General features: G+C 34.3%; 3 protein-coding genes across 4 annotated transcripts; 1 reads left to right on the top strand and 2 right to left on the bottom strand.

The window, feature by feature from the left end:
* Positions 1 to 491: 491 nt before the first annotated feature.
* LOC116427975 (uncharacterized) lies at positions 492 to 11694 on the bottom strand. Its single transcript, XM_031978963.2, has 7 exons — positions 11206 to 11694; positions 6629 to 6688; positions 6502 to 6560; positions 5588 to 5773; positions 3602 to 3805; positions 3059 to 3345; positions 492 to 608 (listed from the first exon to the last, which is right to left on the bottom strand). Exons 2-7 carry the CDS (start codon positions 6654 to 6656, stop codon positions 587 to 589), a joined length of 786 nt encoding a protein of 261 aa, XP_031834823.1. The 5' UTR covers positions 6657 to 6688; positions 11206 to 11694; the 3' UTR covers positions 492 to 586.
* LOC116427973 (uncharacterized) lies at positions 7417 to 15932 on the top strand. The gene is made up of 2 exons (XM_031978962.2): positions 7417 to 7534; positions 14399 to 15932. The coding sequence occupies exon 2, from the start codon at positions 14440 to 14442 to the stop codon at positions 15811 to 15813; it is 1374 nt and encodes a 457-aa protein (XP_031834822.1). The 5' UTR covers positions 7417 to 7534; positions 14399 to 14439; the 3' UTR covers positions 15814 to 15932.
* Positions 15933 to 17016: 1084 nt separating this feature from the next.
* LOC116427972 (cytochrome P450 6a2) lies at positions 17017 to 22860 on the bottom strand. 2 transcript variants are annotated; one of them, XM_076368122.1, is made up of 7 exons: positions 22765 to 22860; positions 21035 to 21238; positions 20096 to 20465; positions 19511 to 19848; positions 18759 to 18992; positions 17842 to 18093; positions 17017 to 17322 (listed from the first exon to the last, which is right to left on the bottom strand). In XM_076368122.1, the coding sequence occupies exons 2-7, from the start codon at positions 21216 to 21218 to the stop codon at positions 17153 to 17155; spliced, it is 1548 nt and encodes a 515-aa protein (XP_076224237.1). In that variant the 5' UTR covers positions 21219 to 21238; positions 22765 to 22860; the 3' UTR covers positions 17017 to 17152. The 2 variants fall into 2 exon arrangements, with proteins under 2 accessions (XP_076224237.1, XP_031834821.2); XM_031978961.2 differs by having other exon boundaries at positions 22689 to 22845.
* Positions 22861 to 23802: the final 942 nt, after the last annotated feature.

Raw genomic sequence — 23802 nt, 5'->3', positions numbered from 1 at the left:
AGTAATTATAATTGTAAATCGGTAAATTATCTCGTTTAACATAATACAATGATTTTTCTTAAGATCATTATGTACAAGGAAATGAAAACGTATTTTTTATATAGTACAGTTATTGAGAAGTCTATTTTTAAGCTCTCGGTAGAAAGTGTTAAAGAACGAAGCTATTTTACTTCAATAGTTTGCATATAGATGGATTACACAAAATTTAATATTAAATATTAAATTTTATAACTTTGCTGTATTAAAGCAAGTGATGATTGTGAGTCACTTTTTGACTACAAAGGGTTGAGATCATTTTTAAAACGAGGAGTGTCTATACAAATAAGAATCGCATTGTTATTTTGTCGTTTTGTTTTAATTTCGCAGTATAAAGTCAAATGTTGTAAGAGAAAATTCGTAGTTTCTGCAGATTAATATATTTAGCTACTTTAGCATCGTCGATCTTTTAATTGTGACAATTATTCGGTTACTACTTATTGCACAGTTTTGAGGTTTCAGTGTAAATTTATTTATATCTAATTAATGTAAGTATAGTATACAATATTTATATTTCCGTAAGCCTTTTTCTGAAGTTATTTACCTATATTCATTTTTCATCCTGCACGCACCTGTAAGTAGAAAAAAAGGATTTTAAAATGGCAACGATAAACAAAGGAATAGATGAATTTTATTAGTTGGTAATTTATTTCAACAAGAAATGCTATGTCTAAGCAACATTCTTACATTACTTTCGAGTAACATTGAGAATATTACTTGTCATATTCTCAGATCTTGGTGAAGTTCATATAATTAAAATTATTATTATATTGTGGCTCAGAATAATAGCGATTCAACTATTCCTGAGTTCTTTAGAAAATCAAACTTTTGTCAAATATTCTTGGACCAATTAAATATTGATATTGCAATGTTATTAATAGTATTAATGTTTATAATTGTATATTGACTGTGTAATTATACTAATATTATAATGTTGTCAGTAACATTAATTATTAGTAAGCCTAATATTAATACTCCAGTAATCCAAGAACATTTCAATGAATCTTTTATTTCTCGAGAATTCGGAAATAAGAGATAGGCTATTATCTTGAGCCACACAAATCACACGTAAGTTTCATAAAAATCGATCAGAGCCACTCGGAAAACACTGTGCGTAAGTAGATCAACGCCAACGTCAGCTTCACGTTCAAGTGGCTTCTGTGTCACGCGACGTTCAAAAACGTTTTCATTTTACGATCGGTTTCTCTGCTCCGCCTTGTCGCCGTAATTTTCATGTTTTCCTCGTAATAGTCCGATAATCGGTTGTGTGAAATCGGTGCAAGAGTAAAAGTACCGGGAGCGACTGACAGGGCACGAGAATGAAGAAAACATAAATATGGATGTTGTGCATAATCCTATGGGAACCGTCCGAGCTGTGGACAGAATAATCTCATAGTTTTGAAAGTGAAATGGAAACACCCACTGGGAAATACAATATTATTCCAACTCTTATCTTGTAATCATAGAAAACAGTGTTCACCACTTTGTTTCTTGCTTTATGAATCATCTTTATCAGTAGAATGTGGATCTTCATTCGAATTCATACAAGTTTCGAGAGACTAATTGGTAAAGGAATTAGGTAATGAATTTAATGCATTGTATGATATATCGATAAACAATTATAATAAAGATAATAACTTTAGTTAACTATAATGTCTTTCGATCGAAGTTTTTAAAGAGAGCTAGATAAAAAGTTATTGGCTCGTTAATGCTTCTTATTTTATTTAAACTCCCGTCGGTAGCCTTTCCAACGAATGCACAAAAATGTTCGTAATTTAATCCCTTCAGTTCGGAAATTGGTGCTTAAGATGTGACGTCAAACGTGTAGGTGTAAAAAAAGCTTTTAATTGAATTTTTCTGGTATAAAATAGTTGCAGATTAAAGTCGACTATGTTATGGTCTACGAAGAATTTTTACGATCACTGTCCGCGAATGGCCGCACGGTGTACGACGTCATTTGTAACGTCTCGTTTTATCATTTACATTTGTCCGGGCTCTCTCTCACGTTTGTCTCCTTATAGACTCGTCTAGCATATTCAAGAGAGAAAGCACAGGTCTATGACTGTTAGAGTGCGACAAATTGCGTCGCATGTCCGGGTCCAGACTATGGAGACTAAATTAACGCTATGTTTACGGAACGAGTCCAATTTTATAAGCATCATCTGGCAAATATTTGCGACGATTTCCATTGATGACGAGGAAATAAATTTCATTAGTTGGTGATTTGTTTCAACAAGGAATGTTGTCTTTGAATAACTTTCTTACATTACTTTCGAGTAACATTGAGGAAGTTTGTAACATCCTTAGATGTTGGTGAAATTCGTGTAATTCGAAAATAAAAATATTTGGTAATTATACTATTATTTAAAATACTTATTTAGGTGGTAAAATAAACACTCAAAGTGGTTGTATATATTGGTTGCAGAAACCACATGTTAGTCTCTCATTAGTTGAATAATTAAAATATTGATTTCCATCATCAAAGCTCGAAGTCGCCATTATGGTGACATTTGACTTCAAAGGATTACCATATATTTAGCATATGGTATACCACTTCCGCTTTGGCTATATCAAAATATACATACACGAGATTCGTGTAAAATGCTTTGTTTGGTTGATTTGCTATATTATGAACGTATAAACATTATATAAACAACAAATCACGTGAAACAGTTGCAAGAAAGGTATAGTCCTCCAAGGGTATTTCAAATTCGACCGTCACGAACGTTTTAACCCTTTGCACTCGAAAGTTTCTCAATGGAAATATTCAACATACTTCGACGAGATACAGGCGATATTGTTTGAAACTAATTTAACGATACTTCATAGATAAATCAAGCAACAATGGTGTTTCATTGAAATATTCCGCGCAGCAATGCAAAGTTTAATTTGAAATATCAAATATTCAACTTCATACTTTCGTATCGAATCAAGTAGCGAATGACAGTCACCCCGAGTGCAAAGGGCTAACATTCGCCCCGCTGCTCCCCCGAAACAGCGACCGGCTAGATTCAATGATTACCGTTTCCTCACTCTCATCCTCCTAATGTTCTGTAACCGTCTTTTGTTCCTGCTGGCGTTGGCTTTCGCCTCGGTCGCCGCCGCGTTCGCTTTGGCAGCCGCGCGGTTCGTATTAACGAGTTCTTGTCTGGCGACTTTCAACTGATTCGACAATTCTTCGACCCGCCTCTTTGCCGCGTCCACCAATTCCTCTTTCTCCTGCAAGGTTTTTTGAGCGCCGCTGGCCGCCGCCTGGGCGTTCGCCGCGTTCGCTTTGGCCGTTTGCACCGCGTGTGTCAGTGTCTTTAGCTGCACCGCAGCCCCGATGGAAGAAAGAAAACCACTGTAACCGGCTCGGTTAAATAATGCGAAGGAATTGTTTCGCGGAAACCGTAAGGTCACGTATTGCGCGCGCCAATAATATAATGATTCACACCGGAACTTTCTCAATGCGCAATTGATAATGATCCGGCCGGCCGTTGTCGTGGAAAATCGCCGGCCGAGCCGGGGATTTCAGAAATTCTTCATCGGTTATTAAATTTTATTGGTTATCGGGTTTTATTACCTGGTCCTGGGACTGTCGCGCAGCCTGCACGGCCGCGTTCACGTTCGTTTGCTCCCGTTCCAACGACGAGGACTCCTCCTGCACTACCGACTGTGCCTCCTTCACTTCCTCCTGCAGTTCCGCCACTATCACCTTCTTCCGCGAGAGCATCTCTTCCGCCGCCTTTGCGGCCTGCACCGCTTTTTCGGCGAGCTGCGTTTTTACCTGAAGAATTTAGTTAATGAATCGATTGGGATAATTATGCGCGTGGTACATTGGAAATTCAAACGGCGAACTCTCGCGTAACGCGGTTAATCCTTTGCTGTATGATTTCTTTCCCAATCGCGCTTACCAGTTGTTTTATTGTTAATAATTCAGAAAAAGAGAAAAATTATGTAGTTATTCTATGTCCAGGTTTACTTGGAAGCATCGCAATTAATAATAGAAAAATAATATTCAGTTTGGACTTAACACGTTTCTAGAGTGAACGTGTTCTTGGTTTATTAAAAAATAAAGTATTTTATGTTTATATTGCGTGCTTAAAATATTCGTTTCTTAACAAGAACGGTCGAATGATCTGAAATATTTGTGTTCGTTCGTCAGATTGCTAACTGCAGTTATTGAGAATAATAATAAAACAGTATTCTACTAATACTGTTAATATTCAATGTTAATAGCAATATTGATTATGTTTTTATGTTTCTATGATCATGCTTTCGGAGGATATCATTTTCGAACTTTTCTTTCACGAATTAAAGGACTCGTCAAGTCAAAAGTAAGATTAATATTTTCCTACTCTTGCTTAACCTGTTTATGTTTGAATAATCAAAATCATTAATTGATTGAACCGTGGGAATTATACTGTAACGATTTGTTGCATAACACCAGTGCATCTAATGTGTTTTCGTAATACTAAACAATGCATAGAATATGCGCAACAGATCAATCTGTGGGAAACTGAGTCTCCTAGATAGATCGAATCCGTTAGATCCGTTCGTGATTATAAATTTTCCATCGGCGTTAACTCGGGTTTAATAATTCGTGTGTCTCAGAAACACGAAATATTCAAAATAAAAAAAAAAACACGAAGTAAACACTCTATGGATTCGCTGATTGTTATTTTCGGTTGCGTGACGTGTAGCTTTGCACCAGATTGTTATAACATTTCATTCGAGTGCAGAAATGTGATTTGTGTGTTTCCGATCGTGGTCGGTGCATTTCAATTCTAATTGCTACCTTAAATGATTGATTGCAAATATATAATACAGATGTACCGGATAAAACATACAATAAATTACAGCGATAACTGACGACGTTAATATGTTCTCTAGTTACCGAGATAACGAATTCATCTTCCTTTCACTCCTGTTCGTTAATGTATCGAATAATTAGTAACTGCAAACAGATACGACAGGTGTAGAAGATACGGTATTCGTTCTCTGACACCGTGCGAGGGAGGTTTAACGAGTTGCTCGGGAGTAATAATTATTTCTCCTTCACTGTCATTAACTACTGTCTCTTTGTTACCTTTACGACCGAAGAAAAAGGGAAATAGATAAAGAAATATTTGTACACCATAAAGCATTCGATTTCATCGTGGAATCATTAGATAATACTTAAATGGATAATTTCTAATCAAAATGATGATACAGCACATGATAATAATTAGATAAAAAATGAAATAAAATTGAATCAAAGCTTCTTTACATTTAATTAACAATGATTTAGATGAGACTGAATTAAAAGTGGGCTATATTAATTTATTCTGTGATAATATAATTTTTTACTAACGTAAACTGTGCTGTTTTTGTAATATTATTTATCATTATATTGTATATCAGTGAAAAGCTACAATCCGAGAGAACGAGTGAATATAACAAAAGTATAAATACATTAATTAAATAAACTCTTTTTAATAAATACATACAATTAATTTTTTTGAATAAATATAAAATCACTTATTTTTAACAATTTAATGCTTCGTATGAAATGGAAATAAATATGTACTTGACGTGCTGCTTGCTGGCCGGCAATGTTTTGAGCATCCGAGGCGGCTTTTGCTTCTTGAGCAGCTTTCTGCGCGAGGCTGCTGGTCTTTTGCTCCACGTTTTTCTTCTCAACAGTGTTCCCAGCACTTCCGCGACAAGCATGACCGGTATTATCTCCGTCTACATAATGTACCTCTCTCTGATTCTACCGAAATAAAAAACGAAATAGAATTTATCTATAATATAAAGTATTTTATAGTATAATTACAAAATACTATAGTCTAATAATTTAGAATACAATGATTTACTTAAAGTATATAATATAGTATTATAAAAATTATATTATGTTAAATTATATACTATAATTATAATATTAGTTTATAGTACTATAAATTATTTACTATATTATTTATAATGCTATAAATTATTTCCTACGATATATATAAACGTGGTGTACTTTATTTTAAATCGTGCAAGCAACATTGAAAATAAAATATCTCATTAGTCCGCCACAAGTTTTTCAAATAGTATTTAATTTTTAACATTTTACAGGCAACCTAAACAATAATAATTCCCGTTACACGCGAATCGTCGTGTTTAATTTAAAAATATACACATTCTGCGAATATTCTGGTTTCTTGTAAATTCTTGTTAATTCTTGTTAATTCTTTTTATCAATACATATTTTCAGTGCATATAAAATACAATATAAAAGTATTTCGCCTTATAATTCAAACGATTAAAACGAAAACATTTTATTTCCCTAAAATTCGCTGCTCGGTTGAAATATTTTATTTCCAACAAAATGAAGAACAGCGTGAAGAACGTTAGAGGTTATAAAACGTTTTGTACATATTATACATTTGTAGGTTGAAAAATATGTGAAAATACTGGACGTGGAGATGAATAATCGAAGAATAATATTACACTCACTATATTAACTGGAATCTTGTGATACCTTCCGCAGTCGATATATTCAATCGTCAGCATTACTGGAACAAATTTGTTCTTATTTTGGTTATGGAGAGGAATGCTGATGAATATATTTTGAGAAACTTACCGAGATAAAGAATATAAAAGAGACGCATGCTGCAAGCGATTGACTCAGGTGAATGCGGGGCTATAGTTCATATAAATCATCATATATCAAGGTATAATATCACGTATGATTAATGTGGTGCGAGAATGTAGGTACATCGGCAAGAAAAACAAAATGAAGCACGATTGCATCGAACTTTGTGCATTAAGATGCATGTATGTATTCGAAAATTTAAATTATTTCGCAATAAATATACTTATATATACATATAAAATTATATATTTATAAAATATAATTTATACATTTGACTGATGAATCATTGAATTGATAAAAAATTCAATGATTAAAAAACCAACTCGTATACTATAAAAAATATAAATTTTATACTACAACATACAGTAAATGAATCATAGCAAATAATAAGTACTTTGTCCATATACTCTTCACCTTGACTTCAAAATAAAACAAAAATGTTAAAGGAGGCATTTAGCTTTTTTTAATCGATTTGTTTATACTCGTCTATACATAGTTCTAAAATTTTATATTTAAAATGTCTGTTCGAAAGTAACGATGATTGCAAATCTATGCGAAACTTTAAACCTGTGTTTTAAATTATTATACGCTCATTAGGTAGTTAATGTATGTTTAATTAAATAATATTATGTTTAATTATATTATATAACTGTTCGAATGAGACAAAACAAAATGCAAACAAAGAAATCTTTACAAGTGTACGTTAAAAGGACACAGAGCAGTGTAATCGTTGTTTGCACTGCCCTCAACCCCTTCCGCAACTACCATCAGCTTACACTACAAGAGCTATAAGAACTCCAATGATCAAGTAACTGGTATCAGTTCTTAGTTGTTTCCTTGAGCAAAGACAGCACCGATACTTCAACCGCTCGATCGGTTCAGCAATTATATTCAGTGAGTACCAAACATTCTTTATTTAAATTAAATATTAATTACTAATCAACGATTATTATTTACATTCACATTTTCTAACATTTTCTAACATTTTCTAACATTTTCTACGTGAATTGCTACAACAATTTCAGGGAAGAACGAGAAAAGTCAGAAATAAGTTTGAACCAACGGTTTCACTGTTTTTCAAAATATTTTCCTTCGGTATTAAAATATTTTCCATTGCTTTGTGTCTGCACTTTCTAAACTTCAAAATCTGAATCTTTACAAAAATAACAAACAACTGAATAACAATTCTCGAAACTTTTGCAGCAACCTACGTAGAATAAATAAGTTTAACTTTTAAATTCAAATCCTGTTTGAAACATTTGCAATATGTCTAGATCAATAAGAAGTCGATTTCATTATTAAATTTATCAGATTGAAATTAACACGCTGAATGCTAGACAATTGTACGAAATAAAATACACAAAATACAAAAAATATAATATCAAATTGTTTAATGGTGTTCTGTTGGTATTATTGCACTTTATCTTGCTGAAATTCACCTGTTCAAATTGTGATATTTGTAATGTAGGAATATTTTCAAATAGTCTTCATTTAATTGAGTGAATTACTGTAATTTGATTTGATTGGGGTGATCTCAGTAGCATCCAGTGTGTTAATAACAGAATAAATTAAGATAACATCAAACTTCGATGACGTGATTGCATTGTCATGATTATTTTTTCAGAATTTTAATAAATAACGAACAACGAATAAATTTGTGTAATGAGAATGAATGTTTCAATGAATTTCGAATAAACAATATGGATTTGATTAATTTGATTCAGTTATCGTTGATAATTTCCAGTCGGTTTGTGAATTTATAAATATTAAAATGTTTAGTATCAGCATGTGAATAATATTTATATATAAATATATAAAACAACAGTGAACCATAGAAAATATTTTAAATGATCTTATTTTCGTAGAGAAATAGAAATTGTGCACACACGTCTGTATGTCAAAAGTTTTTACGTTATTGTGTAATGTATTAGATTATAGATAAAATAATGATTTCTAATGAGCAGTTCAACCGTAAATGAAAAAGCAAAAACTTTCTACTTATTTACAAACCCTATATTTTTATTTTACACTGTGCAATAGTTGCAGTTAGAAATTAATTCACATAATGATAACGCTTATCGTATTTTTTAAAGAATAATTTTATTACACGTTGAATATTCTTCTCGTGGGTTACCTTCGTTTTGTGCTTCGTTATTGTCGAGGAATATCAGATTAGCTAAGCGGAATTTCTATTCGAAGCATGCGTGATTTGTATCTAACTTGAAAGGTACAAATTGCAAAAATTCGTGTGAAGTACACAATATACTTTCACTGACTTCTGCAGCTGTGGAATTTACTTGGCGAACATGAAAGGTCAACTTTCAGAACACTACGGACCTTCTAAGTTTCTGTTCAATGTTACATTACATCAACGTGCTCACCGTAAAAGAAAACAATTAAAGAGATTAATTGACGGAATCGAGAACAATACAGAAATTAATTTCCGCTTTTTTTCCAAAGTTTCGTTAGATCAAAAACGATTTATAGCAAATTACTTTCTTCAATACATTCAAGTTACTATAAAATTAGTTATTATATCAATTTTCTTTTTTTCAAACAATAATAATTAATTTATAAATTAATTCATAATAAATACAAAGTTTAATACAAAGTTTCAGAGGAAGTTTTCTTAAAATCTAAAATCAACACATCATACAATAAACGAAAGATTCATTAAAATTTATTTTGTTTGACATTTTATAAATAATTTTCCTTGCGATTCAGTTGTAGCAATATAAATTCCCATAAACATTCTCAATCTATTCATTTATTTTCATTATTATGCCACGGAAGATTAAAAGCATCAATTCATTTCTTTTTGAATAACTAATAAAGGAACGTTGAATTATATAGAGTGAATTATATTAAAACGTAGATATTAATCTGGTGGCAATAAATACGCACCGTGCAGTATTACTCACGTTCGAAACATTTACCGAGAAAGTCAATTCCTTGACATATTTTCACCATTTTTCTTTTTCGAGTCTCGATAGAATAGTTTCTCATGGGCATGAATGAAAGATGAAGCCAATGTATTTACATTCATCACTCCTCCAATCGTAACTAAGATATGCGATAATCGATTACACTAGTAGAGAAACCTCTCTTTGGCGCATTTATTTTTACGGCAGCGTGCTTCCACTCGGTTTCACAATTCTACGGTTTTAGTGCTGGCATTTCCTTATGGCATCTATATCTGTAATACTGGACCACATACCCCTTTCGCTTGCTTTCAATGATTAACAGTAGAATTCTCCGGCATTTAACTGTGGAATTTAGTTCGAAAAATCTCTCGTCTTGCGTGCAATAGAATCAACAAATGTGTGTACTCGTCAAAGAACGAATATGTCTAGGGTATATTTTAATGAATTAATAGAAAAACCAAAGTAAAAGAATTAAATGTTTATCTGAAAAAATAAATAATTCATCGTTGGAAGACTTAGTATCAGATTAAATTTTAGAATGATGTGTATACTCGTTCATCGCAGTTAACTGGTTAATACGATTATGTTGAAGGATAATTAATATACTCGATGCAAAGTGTTGCGAGAGAATTTGACGTGTGTTTTTATTTTCTCGTTGAATGTTGTCATGCTGACAACAAGTAAAAACAAGTCACCATTTTATGAACTGAAAGCTTAATATTTAATATTTAATGTAATTGTATAGCAATTTATTACTTACGATATTTATTAAATATATTTAATTGAATATTATTCAATAGTTAATTACTTTAGCGACCGCTAACGTGAATTCACGTGTTTTAAGATATAATATCTTTCAACATACTTTATTTTTCCGGTCTTTTCCATTGGCGACTGCTTTAACCGAGTTCTTCACTTCAAACAACAGATCATCATCAAACTAATATTCTAAAACAAACTTTTAATTTTTGACTCCGTTGTAACGTCACAAATTTGTAGCAATTAACTCAAGATTGTCTCGATTTTCGCCAGCAATAAGTACTAGAAAATCGAAAAATTTGTCGCGAATGTGTCAACACTAGAACTACGATTCATACGAAAGCTTCAATCTAAACAATATAAAAAAAGTGCCATCGAGATTTGGACTACGCCAAGTTTCCAACAGCAAAATTTCCAAAACAAACTAACAAAGCATCACTAAATAGAAGTAAAACCACTGGAAAGAATATTCTCGATCAACACTAGAACAATTAAACATTTAATACGATTGATACGTAATCCTCATAAAGATTGCAACAATACTTCTTCGATTTCCACAGACAATCGTCATAGTGTATAACTGAAACTACTTACATTCGAAATCAATAACGCGATAATTGCAAAACAGGGGTACTAAAACCGGTGGTTTCGACGGGTACATTAGTTTTAGTGTTAACAGGGGATAATTAGAATTTTATTCTGAAAAAGGCTGTCGATAATTCTCGATCTACACTTTCGACATAAGTGCTCCGCGTTTCCGCAAGGACATAACATACCGTATTCGCGCAGTTTTTGCCACAATGTATCAGATTCGAAAGGGTGCCTCGAAAAAAAGTCCGGCTTGGGGGGGGGACAAAGTGTTTCTGATTGAAGAAACGTTACCTTCTTTTAACACGTGCGTAGAATCATACGTAGTTGCAGATAAGATCTGCCCGCGGCCGCTTAATTATGCGCTCGCCGCTGCTTTTCAGAGCGCGACGGAACTAGACTTTTGGTTTTGAACCGGCGCGCCGGCAGCAACGGCGGCGGCGCGGCGGTAATTGCGACAGAGTTGCGCCGGAAAGGTGGTACTACGTGCGTCATGAATATTTTACGTCAATCCGGAATTTCGTAAATAGATATGCAATCCCCGGGGTATATAACTGAATTAACCCCGTTCGACGTTGACCGTTCGATTATAATTCGTTCGATTACGCAACCCGTTGCAGTATACGTATACACCGCGTATTTCATACCTCATATGACAGAATTAAATAGTTCTGAAACGACTAATGAATTTCCTTATGGCTCTGTCGCACGAAACGACCGCTGTCAATTGAAATTATGCAAAGGATATCTCTCGAGTTCAATTTTCTAGGCATGAAGCAGGGATTGAAGACAGTTACGATATCGGCTTCGATTCTTGAAATACTTACGAAGAACCGAAAGTCATAACTGTTATTCGGTATATCGGTTCCGGTTCTGAAACGGTTCTATAACTGTTATCTTTCGGTTCATTTTGATTATTCGTAACTGTTTTAACACGAACGCCGCACGATTTTATAGAGCAAAATACACAAAATGGGAAGAATATAATATCAAATCATTTGATTGAATCGCGTTATTATTATTGCACGCTGGGCTTGCTCATTATCACCGCGTTCGGAAGCATTGTTTATAATACAGAAATGTCAAATAATCGTCGTTTAATTGAAGTGAACTATAGTAATTCGATTTAGTCGGGAGTCACCGGTGACCCCCATGGCATTCAACGTGTTAAGAACCAGAGAATGATAATTATAGAACTGTTGTTTCTCGGTTCTTCGTTTCGACTCTGTATAACTGTTTTGACATATATACTATCGGTTCTGAAGAATCGGAACCGAAACCGATGACAGTTATGACTTACTTCCGTTCTTCATAACGGTTTCTGTCGGAATCGATATGCAGCCGTTTCAAACAGTTATTTTTGGAACCTTTTCAATCTCTGTAACAGTAGACTACCGTATAACGCGAGTTCTCAGAACGTGAACTCCTATAACGCGCCAAAGATTCTGCGACTATTGTTTTTTGACACACATTGAATATTATAAACATTATTTGGCAAATATTTGGTAAATTATCTACTTTTAAATCAATCATTTTTAAGGTTTAAGTGAACGAATATCGATCTTTTTAAAAGCAATAGAACAAAGTACAATGAATATACGTAACTCTAGTGTTAATAAACAATTTAATAAATGATTTACTTATTAACGTTGACACACCGATGGTACATGCCAGTGTGAACGTGTTATATCTCACTGAAGTCGCCTTTTGGATATTGATTCGTTTTCTTCCTCTGCTTGCATAATTTTTTCATTTTTATAGCTATATTTTAATAATTATTTAACTATGTCCTTGTTGAATGAAACATTCGTTAGGATATTGCGTTTCCGGTATCATGGATAAAATGAAAGTTGCGCGTTACTTTGAGAGAACCAACATCCTGTAAATTGTCAGATAAATAAATCATTCTTATTCATTCTTTATTTCCACTGTAATTAACGCGTTAATAAATAAATCAACAAACAGTTATAGGGGAGACTATTGTAGATTTGTTTCTCACGTCAGTTGAAAATGTTGTTACGAAGTTTAGGTGAATTTTCGGAACAGTAATTTCATTTACGATTCACAGTTTATGAATTCAAGACTGAGTGGTAGTAGGTCAAGGAAAATGCCTCGCCATAATGTTACGGTCACATACGTTCTATAAACTTAAATTGCAAGTGTCGATTGAAGAAATCAGGATCGTGTTCAAATAATGGTTCTCCTCGAAACAAATAAAAAATGAATTTTGTTTCATTGAAATACATTCCATTTGATAATTTTAGAATGATCTGTGAATCTCGGTACAAACAAAAATTAATTTTTGCTGTTGCTTTTGAGCTTAAGCAACATTTATTTTAAACAGTTTCTCGTATAATATACGTAACGAATGATATCTGTTCCATTGAAATTTGTTCTGTTTAATAAATTCAGAGTGGTTTTCGAATCTCGATACAAAATAAATTAACGTAACGATCAATCATTATTACATATGTTCCCTTTGATTTTATGCAACATTCACTTCAAACATTTTCTCATGTAGCAAACGGTTCGCGAGTGATTTACAGTGCTCGAGTTAGATGACTCAGCCCGCATAGCCCGTGGGCTGTTGTTACTCAACCTGTTTTTAAAGTGTACCGCACGCCAAGTAACGAATAGTCGTGCGAGATGATAAAACGAAACGGTTTTCGATGAATATGGTCACGATAATCTGCAAGAGTAATCGTAAAGAGAAATTGCATTACTCATAAAGGCTTTATAGATGTCAAGTTTTTACGCGGTCTTCGATTTTTACGAACAAAACTATTTCCCTGAATGTTTCAAATAAACTTGACACCGACAAAAAATTATGTACTCACGCTTCACTATTTACTTATCACCGTACACTCTATAGAAATTACGAATTTGAAATGAAACGAATAATATTATCAGTGAACTTAACGTTCAGTATTATATAAAACTATATTTGAACTTACCAATAGTTTCTTAAACATTGCAAAGCATTTACGAAATATTTCATTTCTAAACTTACGCAAGAAAGAAGCATTAGAAAATAAGCTTCGTGTCATTAAAATTACATAAGAAATGATTCAAGTTATAAACTGCTAAGTCACGCAAGCATGATTTCGCAATTAAATTCCAGAAATTATTTATACAACTTGTTGTGTGAAAATACCGATGTTCCCACGGTAAAAAACCAATGTCTCGGAGTTCTTAAAGAAATCAAATGATTGAATTAAAAACAAAATATTCACTAATAAGCGTAATACGTTTCTTATACCTATAGTAACGATGTTGTTCGAGTAACTAGTAACAGCAATAATCCTTAATTATTACAAGTAACCCTATATAATGTAATCATCAGTTTCCCCGTAATATTGTTCGAAAGTATTCTATTATTACTAGCGAATCAGCTCATCTTCATATTCGAACGCTACAGATTGTCAATCAGTAAAGCTGCCGATTATAGAACGCCTTCCAAACTTAACTCAAATCTTTCTGTCCGCAGAATCTGTTTTCCCGGAACTGGACCATAGAAAATCCCAAAACATGAGGAAAGCCCTGCTACTATTAGGATACATGTGCCTGGTACAGGGTGGTCCAACCAAGAAGCAAGTGCTGGACCCCCACCTTGGCGGTTACGAGTATGAGTACGCTCAACGGGAGCCACAACTAGGATACGCGGAGTCCGCGGGTTATTTGGAACCAGGCCCGGCGTTGCCAGCGGCTGGCCTGGGCCCGGCTCGCAGCCCACTGAAGCCCGGCTTCAGCGTGGGTGGGCCGTTAGCCAACATCGCGAAAAGTGCAGCGGAGCAGGCCCACACTCAGCTGAGCAACCAGCAATCAGCGGCCGGGCAAGCAGCCTACACGGCGAAGAACACATTGGCGCAGGCCGCGGCGCAATCGGCGGCGACCGCTGCGGCCGCGCTCGCCGGCAAGCAGATCGTCGTCCAGGGCCTGGAGCAACAGTCCCGTGACGCCCACGTGTCGGTGGACGGCGAGAATCTCCAGCTGCAGCAGGCCGAGCGGTCCGCAAATGCGGCGAGGACCACCGCTAAGCAGGCGATGCATCAGCTGCAGGTGATCACCGCCGCGTTGAACGCTGCTCAAACTACGGCCGACCGTGCGGCGCAAGCGGCTGCTGAGGCAGCAGCCGAGCTGGCCGCGCAGACCACCATGCTGGGTCAGGCTAAGGCCAGAGCGGAAACCGTCGACGAGCAACTGTCCGCTGCTCGTCTGGACTACGAGAGTACGCAAGCCGCAGCGGAGAAGGCTGCAACCGCGGCCGCGGCAGCTCAAAACAACGCTCAAGCTGCGGCTGCCAGCGTGGCCGACGGCGCTGGCGCTTCGGCCCTTCTGAGCCACCAACCGGTGGAAGCAGCTCCGCCAGTCACGCTTCAGCCTGGCCCTCTGCGACACCCTGGCTTGCTCGATGCTTCGGCTGGACTCAAGGAAGCTGGTCCTCTCCTAACGCCTGGACTTAAGGAAGTGGGTCCTCTTCTAGCGCCTGGACTTAAGGAAGCTGGTCCTCTTCTAGGACCCGGACCGCTTAGAGAATCTGCTCTCCTTTCGCCTGGCGGGCTTAGAGAATCCGATCTGCTGTCGCCTGGTTCTCACCTGCAGCCTGGCTCGCTTCAGATACCTGCTCCCATTCAAACTGGTCCTCTGCTCGCGCCGGGTCACTTGGAGGCAGCTGGCCATCTTCGCGGACCTGGATCCCTTCTTTCAGCTGCCGCGCTTCAGAAGGCTGGCGGTCTTGGGGCCCTCGGCCTTGACGAACGCGGCGCTTTACTCGCCGAGCAAGGACATCTCGCGGAAGCTGCTGGCCTTCGTGCGCCCAATGGACTTCATCGTTCGGAGCTTCTTAGTCTAGCGAACGCTTTGCCCGCTGATGGTTACGATCTGAAGGGTTACCGCTACTAACCTCTCCCTTTCTCGATCACCCCAGTGGAATTTAGTTGTTGGTCTTTGTCAGGATGTACAGGAGTATCGTTGTGTTCCATATGTCAGACTGTGAAATAAAATGTTGTTGAAACCACCAATTTGCGAATTTGATGTCTCTGAATGTCACATCATTTTTTTATCTTCTTTGAGGGAACGGTGCGATCGAACGGCGCGAGATTGTTAAAATGTTGAACTTAGGTTTCGTGTTGCAGTAGGCAATTTTTATTGAGCTTCTTGTGCCAATTGCGAAATGAATATTATGAATAAACAAATTCGTTGAAGGGTGATAGGGAGGTTGGAATAACGAATTGGGTGGATTTGGTTTAAGTTTAATCAAATTCGGTGAAACTTGTAAGCTTTCGGTAAACTTCGGTAAACTTTCCTTGAAAACACGGTTTTAAATTACTGTGTTTAGGAAGTACGATATAAATAATCATTTAAGGATAAAGTGTTTTCATTTTTAATACGCTTATTATTGATTGGTCTTTGCATTCGGTAACACGTGCGTTACCAGCATTTCAAATTATAGCTTTTTAATGGGAAACAGGCAGTGAGGAGCTAATTGAAAAACAGTTTTTTAATTTCAACATTATTTACAATCTTCTTAGTCAACATATGACGGCACAAAGAAGAACAATTTAATTGCTAATAAAATAACGAATAGAAGGTGCTTTGGATTGGTAAAAATATGTCGATAAAGGGCATTAAGCAGGACGTAATTTTCATTGTAGATTTCTTAGAAACATTTTCATATTTAATATCCGATTAAACGTAAAAAATAGAAACTCTGTCGATGCACAAAATTAATAATTGATAAAAATATTCGTATATTTCTGTAAACAACACTTATTACAAAATTTCACAATCACAGTAGTACATGACCGAAGAGAGGGTCGTTACCTTACTAAACTTTCACATGTTTTCTTCAGAGTTCATTACGAAATAATGAAACTATTAACTCACGATTATTATCTACGGCATTTTTATTTTTTATAATTACTTTATGCAGGATTGCATTCACTTTACGGATAACTGTACTTCATATTTCATCTGCATGGTTTCAATCAAGAATTGAAGATTTGTAGAAATTCAACTCAGACAAAATCTTCATATAAACTATAATTTCTATAGACTTTATTAATGGCCATATACGACAGACAGTACCATATTAAACAACTCAAATAATCAACATTACTTTCTGTGTAATTTATTTTACAAATTTCATAGGCCGATTTACATGATCGTTCTACTTGAATTAGTAGAATAATTAGAGTACATATATACAGAAAAATAATTTAGGGCTAAATTCGTAATCATGTCAAGATACACACCGCTCAATGTTAAGGTGCACACCACCTTTTGGTAGTAGAACTATAGAACCAGTTTCATATTCCAAGGTATCCGGCGTATTGGGTGTAGGTTTCACCCTGTGTTTGAGTAATGTATTTATTACAGCAATTTTTACTTGCAGCAATCCAAACCGTAAACCTATAACAAAACGACACAAAGAAAAATATATTGTTCATTTAAGTTTATTCTACTGAATTTAGAAGATAATAAACATTGAGTCCACTTTAATCTTAAAAACAGTGTCTTAAGATAAACAAGTTAAATTTCTTCTTAGAAAATATACAGTTTCTCAATGAACAACGTTCTTTCAATTTCTGTGAATGTTCCATCGAAATGATTGAAAATTAATCACTTCATCAAAGTTATTTCCGTTATTTGTTCCATTTATAAAATATTTAAACAACTATTTATTCCCGATAGCTTTTTTAAAAAATATCTTTGCTATACTTAAAATGGTTTTCCATTATTAATTTTACAATTTAACCGGTGACAAATAATTTTTTTTTTTCAGATATTCCGCGGAGAGAAATAATATACTTATAAATTTTATGCTTATGAAACATTGAAATTTTAAATGGTGTGTTAAAAGATCGTTCTCTTTATATTTCCCGGGGTTAATATTCGATAAAATTGAATACAGAATGATACAATATTTACCGATACATATCCTTGGCCCCTCTCCAAATGGCAGATAAGCGTACGAATGTCTAGCTTTGATATTCTCCTCGGAGAAGCGTTCCGGATCAAACTTTTCCGGTTCTGGATATATATCGGGATCCCGGTGAATACCAAAAACGGGTATTATTACAGGCACTCCTAGAGGAACTGTAACGCCTTCTTCATCGATCCATTGTTCTTTCGTGCACACGCGATTTAGAGTGCCAATCGGAGGATATTTCCTCAGAGTTTCTGCAACAGGTATGCAACTTAGAACACATGAGAAAAGTAAAATAAAATATTTGCTTCTCTATAATAATATCAAATTTTCATCAAATTTTTGCCCGACATTAATCCCTTCAGAGTCAGCGCCCTCAACGTGAATCGAAACATTGTTAATGAATGTTTGCTCCAATTTTCGTGCTATGGAAAATTTAACCCTGTCTTCGGAATTGTTTTATTCCATTAAAAATTGGTTTGTTAAAATGTACATATTAATCATTGGTATTAGCTAATATTCTCGTGCATCTCCTCAAACCTGATTCTCGTATAAATTATGCGCGCTTACTTAACAGCTATTCAATGCACAATGACATACACTGCGTATAAGAAGTGGTAATATCTTCTCTGATAGAAATGGATTGAAATATAAGATGTACGGATGTCTGTCATAGTTTGAATATTTTATCATATATTGAAAGCAGTAGAACAGTGTATGTACATACAATACAATGTGCCTCAGGTCTGAATTGATAAATCGATGTTTCTTATAATTATTCTCCTTGTCAAGATAGAGGATTGGTATAAAATATTTCTTTTTGGTAACCTATCGAACTCATTTGGCAAACCAGTTTAATATTGCAATGCAACAAATTAAAAATCAGTTTCTTGGTGTAATCATCGATATGCATACTAACCTGAAACCACTTTGTGCAAATAAGGCATGTCGTTTACAGCATTATACGTAAAGCCGCCGTGTTGTTTGATAACAGTTTGAATCTCATTTCGCAGTTTATCTTGTATATTTTGATGTTTTGCTAACTCATACATACAGTATGTGATTGTCGTCGAGGATGTCTCGAATCCACCTATGTAAAAAACGTAGGCTTGCGCTGCAGCTTGTAGGAGCTCTAATTTATTATTGTCCATTTCTAAAGGGAGAAACGAATTTTTCTTACAATAATATAGCAAAACTTCTAAATCATATTAAACTTCGTACATCTCAGAATTAACACGTTGAATGCTGCACGATTTCATATAGTAAAATACACGAAATGGAAAAAAATATGATAGCAAATCATTTGATTGAATTGCATTATTATTATTGCACCTTGTTTACAATCGACCTCCACGGCATTCAACGTGTTAACACTAGAACCACGTATCAGCCAAAACGACTGATTTCAATTCTCTTATTTCGCGGGTATTGATATTTCAAAAGTATTAAATATTCGAATAACGATTTTGAAAATGAATATTATAAAGAAAACAGAAACGGAACAAAAATAAAAATTGAAGAACCGACTGAACTGATTCAAAAACGCCGAGTTTTCAATCGAATTTTAAAACTAATCGTTCGACCGACCGTGATACTTAGTGTTAATTAGATAATTATCAGCTGATCCCACATAAAATAATTCACAGTTCACGACTAAGAAAACGATCATACTTGCTTCAGTCTCAGTCTTTGCGTCCTCGTCTGGATCCAAGTATCCATTTCTCATCAGTTGCATCAGCAAGTTCAAAAAATCTTTTCTGACGATATTATTGGCCTCCCGGTATTCCACCGTATCCCGAAACATGGTGGTGAAAAATTTCGTGACCCCCCGGTCGGTATAAGGCAAAGAAAAGAAATCGAGCACCTGCGGCGCCCAAAATATTAGAGTGTTCCATACGATCCTCGGCTCGAATATCTTTTTGCCCCAGGACCGAAATTCATTGTTCGGATTTTCGAAACTGTCGCAAGATATTCCAAATGCCACTGATATGATAATATCCACCGTATACCTAAAACAAATTGTGCAAATTTCTGTTCATCGAGAGAACGAGCTATCGGCGAATGATTCGTTCTATCCAGCAAGACAGAAATCACCGATGGCGAATCAAATATTCCGTAAATGAACGGAAATACTGAAAGTGTCGAGAATTTTTGTTAGAACAATTAAAAGCATTAGATAAATTGCAAGACTCCCTGGATTGTTTAAAAATCGATATGAATTCTTCTCTTTCCGAGAAATGTACTGTAACCGTTTACCTTTCAAAAACATCTTTCACGTCGATTGATTCTTTCAATTCGGCCTTTTCATCCAAATATTTGCATAGTCTGTCTGAGAGTTCTTGCAGGGTCGGGAACATTTGTTTAATCTTTCCAGAAGTGAAAGTCGGCGTCAGTTTCACCCTCAAGTTTCTCCATTTCTTCCCGGGCATTTGAAACAAATTCCCGGAAAGCGGATCTGTCTTTTCGTTGAAGAATACTCCACGATCGTGGAAACTCGAGAAATTCTTCGTTAACAACTCCTTGACTAAATTAAGATCATTCACCATGAGATGGGGTTTGTGCAACATATATACGCCAAGGAGGGAATGTTTTTTATTTTGCTCGTACATATCCCGAAAGAAGTCGCCTATAAAGTTAATAATCGTTTCATTAGTGACATAAATTATTAAATTTATTTTTAAATCAGGAACATTAGCCCTTATTTACACAACCAATAAAAACGAATTTTATTTTTATATATAGTCTTATGTACGTTTAAAGTCACAAAAAAGTGATGACTAGAAAATTATCTAATGTTACACTTTGTAGTTGAAGTTTGCTGTGTATGTCCATACATTATCCTTCTATCATCCAGTCTGCTTGAATACGTATATAAGTTAATTACGACTCCAGTTTGTCTCGTAATAACAAAAAATGTAAAATACTGTAATGCGTGTTATGTAAGATATTATGTAAGAAAGTATTCGAACAGCATAATAAGAAGTAATTTATTATTTTAAGAAATGTACACCGTATGTTGTTATTTATCGAAGCAAGTTGCATTTATGGTATTGCGTACATGCAATCAAACTTAAAAGATATTTAGTACTCAGTAATTGATAGTTAGTAATTGTAGTTAGTAATTTATAATTATCAATGTACCAATAACATTAAAGTATTAATTTACTATTAATTTGTAATATTTTAATACTTTACCATGTGACGTTTTGCCGGACAGAATCGGCATCATATTGCCAACAAGAAATGTTGGCTCAACAGTGAACACTCCTTTCTTATTCCAGAATTCAAAGACATAATATTTGTAATATATGTATAATCCAGCGACTGCTAGAATCGCCAGACCCAGAATCTCTAATATTAACCATGTCTCTAGGAACATTGCGCTTAATTGTCTAGAATCTATAATATACGAACAAACATTTGTTAATGTTTATATATGCTTTACCAACGTTCATTTATTAATACATTCGCATCCGACAATTTTTGCTAAAACTTTCTTATAAAACGGGGTATTTTAATTATATGAAAAATATTTCAACGTATGTGTATTAACAATGCGATAATCATTTTCGTAATTAATATACAATATAATATACTATCTAGTTTCTCAACACACACATTCACATTGGGAAACGAGATGTCTCGTTTCCTGAGGACAAATCTTACGTTTTAACCCTTTCTCCTATAATATCGAGTCAGCAAGTGATGAAAATTTTCAACCAAATTCGACAAACCCAAATGTTATTCATTTATTTTTCATGTAAATGAAATATTACTTATCTATTATCAATTTTTAACCTTTAGAGTGAACGTAGACACAGAATAAGGATCAGAGTATTTTCTGTTCTACTAAATCATTAACAATAAAGTAGCTTCATCAAGTACAGCTGTGAAAGAAATCATAAGACAAACGGTTAAAAATGATAATTCTCATTTCCCAATACGGCTGTGTTGACAACACGATGAATCAACAAAATTGTTGTTATTTATTGTTATTAATTAATTACACTAATCGTGCACGACACGGAAACATCACTTATCACTCATTTAGTTACTAGTACACTGCGAACCTTCAGGTAAATTTCAGTTTTGAAGAACGTCATTCGAGATACGTAATTACAAATGGTTTTAAAAATGTAATTATAAATGATTTTGCCTGACAAATGTTACGGAAATCAATATACCGTGGATATTTTAGTTTTATATTTAACCCTTTAACTACGGCTGTCGTCAATAAGCGATTTGATGAATTATGCCGAGAACGGGGATCGTTTATTGACTTTTATTTATTTTATCGTGATTGTGTCGATGAGACAAGTGCATAGATTGTTTATGTTTATGTTTACATCTTATGTACATAAATCATCACATGTACAATAGATAAGAAATTAATGTATCAGCATTTGTGCAACTTTTCTCTTTCTTTTGTTTGGCGTTTAGACAGACACATTTGTGAATATATACCAGTAGCTAAAGGGTTAACAATTAGAACATTAAAATAAAACTGAACTAAGACATTAAATTCGGACATTCGAATTTCTCATAAATGCATTCAGATTAGTGCGTAGTTTAATTATTAAGAATCATTACACAGTGTAATGAGCGATTACGATTTGGAGAATCTCATTAACGCAAATCCAGAGCAATGCGAATTTTCAATAGAACAATTTGTTGTACAATTTATGAAAAGCGCACCGATGATCTCCGAATAGATGAAATGAATATCGATCGTAACTTAAGAAATTCAAAGATTTCTCTTCTAAAAAGCAGAGTAATTTTTATATAAAAGAAATAAAATATTATATTAATTATAATAACGCCGTAAATTAAATATATTTTCATGTAATACTTTATATAGATAGAAGAGTCCCAGTATTCGTAAGAGTACTATATCATACGAACGTTCACATCACTGAAATGCTCACTTTACAAAAGTTTATCCGAGAAAATACTGCAAGGAATAATCCGATCCTCTGCTACTTTATAGAAACGCCGATGTCAGAGACAATTTTCTAATGTCCAATCCGTGTCAGATATAAGTATATGTCATATCAATTGTATGGCATGAAAATTCATCTGTCATTATGATTCAACAGTTTCCACTAATTTAGTCATTAGACGCAGAATAATATCGTAAAACATTCCATATTATACTTAGAAAAAATAGATTAGTATTAACAATGATGACATTACAAAATGATAAACAAGACAAGCTGTTGACCGTCAAAGCTAATTATTATGTATTTCGTAAATTATTTATGTATTTCGTAAATTAAATTACATTTTATGAAATTATTTATTTATTTTGTACATTAAATTACAAACTACATTTATTTACTTTGTACATTAAATTACATTTTATGAAATTATTTATTTATTTTGTACATTAAATTACAAACTACATTTATTTATTTTGTAAATTAACCTACAATTAAATTATATTTTTTAAATTTTCAATGTTTAACCGCGCAACATTATGGTTGATACTCCCTCTATGGTTAACATTTTGCACTCATTACTCATTCGTTTAACACGATAAATGAAATCTAATAAATTTATTTTCCACAGGCTACTTTTCCATAAACGTATTGAATATTTTTATTCATTGACCATATGTATACTCCAGATTTATTATTCAGCCATATTTATTGTGTATACATCTCTTTATATTTACATATTTTTAATTTAAACATACTTTTTAGATATTCCAATCGTTCTGCATAATAATATGAATTTCATTTTTTGTATACTACTTAAAATTGAATAAAGAAAATATAAATCTTTGCAGACAAATAAATGGAATTTAAATGTATTAATAGATTTATAAGTTCATGTAACAGTATATAAAGTATTTTTATAATTTTACGCAGTGCAATCTCTGTCATAGAACATTATGGTATAGATGGGAACACTCTCCGGCAGAAAGAGGATAAACAAAATTGTCTATAACGAATTATTGTATA

Source organism: Nomia melanderi, chromosome 6, assembly GCF_051020985.1.
Source record: "Nomia melanderi isolate GNS246 chromosome 6, iyNomMela1, whole genome shotgun sequence".
Lineage (NCBI taxonomy): Eukaryota > Metazoa > Arthropoda > Insecta > Hymenoptera > Halictidae > Nomia > Nomia melanderi.
This window is presented reverse-complemented; position numbering and strand designations above follow the sequence as displayed.

Coding starts and splice junctions, on each gene's coding strand:
- LOC116427975 (XM_031978963.2), bottom strand. CDS start 6,656: ATGCGTCTCTTTTATATTCTTTATCTCG. Junction 3,806..5,587: donor GCCAGCAAGCAGCACGTCAA/GTACATATTTAT, acceptor TAAATTCTTCAG/GTAAAAACGCAGCTCGCCGA. Junction 609..3,058: donor AGGATGAGAGTGAGGAAACG/GTAATCATTGAA, acceptor TTCTACTTACAG/GTGCGTGCAGGATGAAAAAT.
- LOC116427972 (XM_076368122.1), bottom strand. CDS start 21,218: ATGTTCCTAGAGACATGGTTAATATTAGAGATTCTGGGTCTGGCGATT. Junction 18,094..18,758: donor TTTGCACAAAGTGGTTTCAG/GTTAGTATGCAT, acceptor TACCTGTTGCAG/AAACTCTGAGGAAATATCCT. Junction 17,323..17,841: donor GGGGCCAAGGATATGTATCG/GTAAATATTGTA, acceptor GTTTTGTTATAG/GTTTACGGTTTGGATTGCTG.
- LOC116427973 (XM_031978962.2), top strand. CDS start 14,440: ATGAGGAAAGCCCTGCTACTATTAGGATACATGTGCCTGGTACAGGGT.